Source organism: Oratosquilla oratoria, chromosome 18 (assembly GCF_046742065.1).
Source record: "Oratosquilla oratoria isolate Oo_2021 chromosome 18, ASM4674206v1, whole genome shotgun sequence".
NCBI classification, from domain to species: Eukaryota; Metazoa; Arthropoda; class Malacostraca; order Stomatopoda; family Squillidae; genus Oratosquilla; species Oratosquilla oratoria.
In genome coordinates, this window is record NC_134794.1 from 7,967,956 (window position 1) to 7,973,955 (window position 6,000).

General features: G+C 49.6%; 1 protein-coding gene across 2 annotated transcripts in view; it reads right to left on the bottom strand.

Annotated features, from left to right (window-relative positions):
- loaf (low-density lipoprotein receptor domain containing lost and found) overlaps positions 1–6,000 on the bottom strand; it is a 645,276-nt gene that overhangs the window by 3,869 nt on the left and 635,407 nt on the right. For both annotated transcript variants that reach the window (XM_076201479.1, XM_076201478.1), the window contains 2 exons: positions 2,942–3,064; positions 143–284 (listed from right to left, as the gene is read on the bottom strand). In XM_076201479.1, coding sequence (XP_076057594.1) covers positions 202–284; positions 2,942–3,064 — 206 coding nt within the window. In that variant the 3' untranslated portion in view covers positions 143–201. The remainder of the gene's footprint in view (positions 1–142; positions 285–2,941; positions 3,065–6,000) is intronic.

The window sequence follows — 6,000 nt, forward strand, 5'->3', positions numbered from 1 at the left end:
TTCAAAGAATCAGCAGCCGCGCTGGATTTCCCCATTTTCAAACCACCTCAGGACAACTTAATCATACGTACATACACACGTACGCGTAATTTCCCATCGTGCATCCATGTACGCAGAGTACATGGCGTACACATGTACTTACCTAGACGAACCACTCTTCTTTTTGTGTGGACGAAACATCGGATTCTGATCCCGACGCTCTCACAGCAGTAGGCAGTAGCGAGCGATGAGCTGAAGCGTACTGGACCCCACCTCGCGTGCAGGGCGATCCAGGTTTCCCGAACCTAGAACAGGAGGGGAACAAGTGTCAGTGCCAGTGCCAGGGTGCCACATGAATAAAATCGCCCGGCGCCAGCCGGAGAAAAAAGTATTTGCAAAAAAAAAAAAAAAAATCTTGTAGGAAAGGAAAGGGACTCTCCGTTGAAGTAAATCTGTGGTGAAAGGGAAGGGAAGGGGAAAGGAAAAGGGGAGGAAGAGGAATGGGGGTGGGAGGAAGAGGCTCACGGGTCACTGTTACTACTGGGAATCGGAGAAGTGCGGGACTCGAACCCGTGACTAGGAAGATACGAGGCCCACACGCTTCTAGTTGCGCCACCAGAGTACAATACTAATGCAAGTGAGTTACTGGGGGGAGGGGATGGGAGGAAGGGGAGGGGGAAAGTGGGAAGGAGAATGGAAGGGGAAGGAGATAAGAGGAAGGGGAAGGGAATAAGAGGAAGGGGAAGGGTGAGAATGGAAGGAGGATATGGGGAGGGAGAAGTGGAGAGCGGGGGAGAAATGGAGAGGGGAAGGGTGAATGGAAAGGGAAGAAGAGGAGAGGGGGATAAGAGGAAGAGATACGAGGAGAATGGAAGAGGGGAAAGGTGGATAAGGGGAGGGAGAAGTGGAGAGAGGGGAAGGGGAGGGAGAAGTGGAGAGAGGGGAAGGGGAGGGAGAAGTGGAGAGAGGGGAAGGGGAGGGAGAAGTGGAGAGAGGGGAAGGGGAGGGAGAAGTGGAGAGAGGGGAAGGGGAGGGAGAAGTGGAGAGAGGGGAAGGGGAGGGAGAAGTGGAGAGAGGGGAAGGGGAGGGAGAAGTGGAGAGAGGGGAAGGGGAGGGAGAAGTGGAGAGAGGGGAAGGGGAGGGAGAAGTGGAGAGAGGGGAAGGGGAGGGAGAAGTGGAGAGAGGGGAAGGGGAGGGAGAAGTGGAGAGAGGGGAAGGGGAGGGAGAAGTGGAGAGAGGGGAAGGGGAGGGAGAAGTGGAGAGAGGGGAAGGGGAGGGGGAAGTGGAGGGAGGGGAAGGGAAGGGAGAAGTGGAGAGAGGGGAAGGAGGGAATGGAAGGCGAAAGGGGGTAAAGGGGAGGGAGAAGTGGGGAAAGGAGGGGAGGATATTCAGTAAGACCCCCAAGAAGCATAAAGGGGGAATAAAAATCAAAGAAAGGAGGTTATAAGATTCATTGAGAGTTGGACCTGCAAAGGGCGGGGGGAGGAGGAAGGGGAGGAGGAGGAGGAGAAGGAGGAGGAGGAGGAGGAGGAGGAGGAGGAGGAGGAGGAGGGGGGGGACCAAATAAGTGCCTCTGCCATTAGCCAGAATAAAATCTTTAGAAGTCCCCCTATATCCCATAGACCCTTGAAGTGATTAGTGGAATTAGTTTAACATTGTTAACCTGATGCCTTGATCATCCTAACAGGTCCCTTTTTAACCCTTAAGAGTTAAGTAAAACTGGATTAGGGTCTTACGAGATTTGAGTCTTTGGGAGATTAAACCAAAAACTGCAAGAGGTCCATGAAGGGGAGGGAGAGGAGGAGGAGGAGGAGGAGGAGGAGGAGGAGGAGGAGGAGGAGGAGGAGGAGGAGGAGGAGGAGGAGGAGGAGGAGGAGGAGGAGGAGGAGGAGGAGGAGGAGGAGTTGGGCAGGAGGCTGAGAAACAGGTGGGAGAAGAGTAGGTGGGGAAGGAGGAGAGGGAGGGGGAGGTGGAAAGGAAGGTGGGAGAGGAAGAGGGTGGGAAGGAGGAGGGGGAGGTGAAAAAGGTGGGAGAGGAAGAGGGTGGGAAGGAGGGGGAGGGGGAAAAAGGTGGGAGAGGAATAAGTGGGAGGAGGAAGAAGAGGAGGAAGAAGGAGGAGGAGGAGGAGGAGGAGGAGGAGTAGGCGGACGGGGGAGGAGATTGGAGAGGAAAAGAGAGGCGGCACGGGACTATGCGAGGAAGGAGGAAGAAGACGTGAAGAGGAGGAGAAACAGGAGGGGAACGAAAACGAGATTGTAGAGGGACAGGGGAAGAAAGGAGGAGGGAGAGAAAGAAGAGGGTGAGGAAGAGGTGAAAGGACATGAGGAGGAGGAGGAGGAGGAGGAGGAGGAGGAGGGGAGGAGAAGGAGGAACAGGAGCAGGAGGAGGAGGGGACGGGGACGAAATAGGAGAGAAACAGCATGAGAAAGAAATGGGAGGAGGAAGAGGGAGAAGAGGTAGAGGAGGAAGAGGGAGAAGAGGAAGAGGACAAGAGGTAGAAGAGGTAGAGGAAGAGGGAGAAGAGGAAGAAGAGGAAGAGGGAGAAGAGGTAGAGGAGGAAGAGGTAGAAGAGGAAGAGGACGAGGAAGGGGAAGAGGGGCAAGAGAAGAGGTAGAGGAGGAAGAGGAAGAGGACGAGAAAGAGGAAGAGGGAGAAGAGGTAGAGGGGGAAGAGGACGAGGAAGAGAAAGAGGAAGAGAGAGAAGAGGGAGAACAGGTAGAGGAGGAAGAGGACGAGGATGAGGAAGAGGACGAGGATGAGGATGACGACGAGGAAGAGGGAGAAAAGGTAGAGGAGGAAGAGGACGAGGACGAGGAAGAAGAGGTAGAGGGGGATGAGGGCGAGGAAGAGGAAGAGGAAAAAGAGGGAGAGGAGGACGAGGACGAACAGGACGAGGATTAGGACGAGGAAGAGGACGAGGACGAGGACGAGGAAGAGGACGAGGAAGACATGAAGGACTTACTTGGCTGGTAGACGGAAGTGGTGACGAGGGAGTTGTTGCCCGGGTGGTGGTAGTTGTGAGGAGGTTTCTCGGCCAGCAGGGTGCCAAAGGTTCCGTTGGTGCCATAAGTGCCGCCGACCTCCACTGCAAAAGAAGAAGAGTGACAAAGACTCGAAGAACCCCAGAAGCTTCCGAGAGAGCCTTCACCCATTCTGTCCCAAAGAGTCTCTCTCACGTCCATGACCTGGTCAATTGTTGCCTAGGGATTTCGTTCAGTCGAGGGGTGAACCCTCGGGATAATAGAGGGACTAGATCGCTCTTAGGTTCCGTAGTCGATTTTTTGGTAAATAAAATCGCATGGAGGATTTGGCTCGAAGATAAGTGTTGAAAGAGTGCATCACAGTGTTACAGCACTAAGAAATAAATAACAACAAAAACAACAGTGATGATGCGATCGTTACTATTAATAATGCTAAATATAGAAATATAACAATGATAATAACAATGAAGAAAATAAAGACGACGACGAAGATGACGGTGACGATGACGATGATGATAATGATGATGATGATAATGACGACGACGATGATGATGATGATAACGATGACGACGACGACGACGACGACGACGATGATGATAAAACATCCATACGACTTTTCTTTATGACAAGACGACACCATACCACAGACATCCAGTAACCACAAACTCGTTCCCCGGACACTAAAGGTGCCCCCAGACAGTGGCCCTGTCCGGGTGTTTTCGAAGGACCTCCGGGGTACTGAGGTCCGGTGAGAGGTCCAGGGTGGGGGGGGGGGGAGAGTCTGAATATTTCAACTCCCCCCTCTCCCCCCCCCCTCTGGAACACGCGAACCGAATTCATGTTCTATATCAAAATAATAAAATATTTTTTTACGCTGACTATCTAATATATTTATAAAAAAAACTGTCAACATAAAAGTATTATTGTAACAATAATAACGTCGAGGGATGAATCTATCTACACGGCTCTGGTGACCTATGGGGCATATTTGGATGTCCGCAACTGTACACAGATATATACTATTTTTCTTTCTATAAGGAAAAACGTGGGAGGGGCTAAAACATTAAACGTTTGATTAAAAACGTGTGATACACATTGAGCGTACATCTACTGTACACTTCCAAACGCCTAATTGGAGTATACAGGAAAGGAGTAACGCTCGTGAGGTCCCGTCTCTTGCTCTCCAATGTGTGTGTGGAGAAACAGAATAGGTATAAATGGCAATTATGAAAACACACACGCAAACACACACATACACTCATTACCCATAGATCGGTCATATATGAGCACCGAGCTCTCTTCCGTGAGGGAAATAACTGTCGATCACGAGTCCAACACGTGATCCAAGACCATGGGGAATCACACAACCAAACACACACGCACACACACACACACACACACACACACACACACACACACACACACACACACACACACACACACACACACACACACACAGACACGTACATGTACATATGCAAAAACAAATGTACTCGTCTTATAGCATATATTGTGTAGTTGTACGTGCATGTGTGTATGCGCGTGTGCGTTTATACACATGTATGCTTGTGTACATGAGCGTGTTTGTGTATGTGATTCATCACGTGTGTACGCATTTGTGTGTGTGAGCGCGGGCGTGTGTGTTAGATTAATTCTATATATTCTCTCTCTCTCTCTCTCTCTCTCTCTCTCTCTCTCTCTCTCTCTCTCTCTCTCTCTCTCTATCCATCTCTGTCCCTATCTCCCCTAATGGATTGATTGTATAGTTTTCGATTAATTATATTACACAAAACAAAATACAAGCGTAAAAGTAAACTCAAATTAATTCGAGTTATCCATTTTAATCTAATTTTGCTCTTCATTATGGGTTTCAGAATAACAAAGAAATATACTAACAATCCAATAAACAAAGAATAAAAAAAAATTTAAATCGATAAACAGAGACTCCATAGCATACACGCACGCACACACACGCGCGCGCACACACACACACAAAGGGTTTTTTCCCCCTTATCGGGGAGGTAGCCAAGTCAAAAAGGTATATGCCCACTCCCACCCATTTCATTCCCATCCCCCCACTCCCATCCTCCACCCTTTCCCCCCTCTCATCTTAGCTCCTCATGGATGAGGGGTCATCCCTGTATCCCGCCCACTGCCCTGGGTCAGAAGCAGTGTAGCAGGACACAGTACATCCACAGCAAGGCCGCTTCATTTAATCGGCGACCCCCACTTCTCCGTCCCCTCATGCAGAAAAAGAGACGACTGGGACAAATTCCTTCGGGCTGCGTCAAAATATTTGCACATAAACACTACCTAATCCCCTCCATCCCCTACCCCCTCCCTTCCTTACATCAAAGTATCATATATGCATAGCCATTCTCCACTTATCCCTATCTTCTGCCTTCTCCCTTCCTTCCTCAACAGACATTACCCTCTTACTCAATGCCCTTTTTACCCCATCCATCCATCTCATCCTCGGTCGTCCCCTCAAGTTCACTTCCGCCACCTCTGCTTTCCACACCTCTTTTACTCTTTCTTCACTCATTCTTTCTGTGTCCAAACCATCCCAGTACTCTTTCATCAGCCTTACCTGCCATCTCCTTTTCAACCCCAGCTTTCCTCATCACCTCTTTGTTTCTCGCTCTATCCAACCTTGTAACTTCTGCCACACTTCCCAGACATTTTATCTCAAACACATTCAAACTTTTCCTTTCTGCCTTTCTTAGATTCCAAGTCTCTGCCCCATACAGTCCTGTCGGCACAATCATTCCTCTTTGGAACCATTCCAAAATGCTCATTTATCATTACATAATGATACCCCCAAGGTATTTACTTGCTTCTCTCAATCTACAATTTACCTCCACCTCCACTCCTCCCTTTCCTGCCACATGGAACCCCAAGTTACCTAAATCTATCCACTTCCTCCAGTCTCTCTCCTTTTATTTTCTGATCCCTGACCTACCAAGGGGAGACCACGAAGATGAATAAAATCGGGTGACGGCAACCATAACAAAAAGAAGAGTGCCACCCTGTAGGAAAG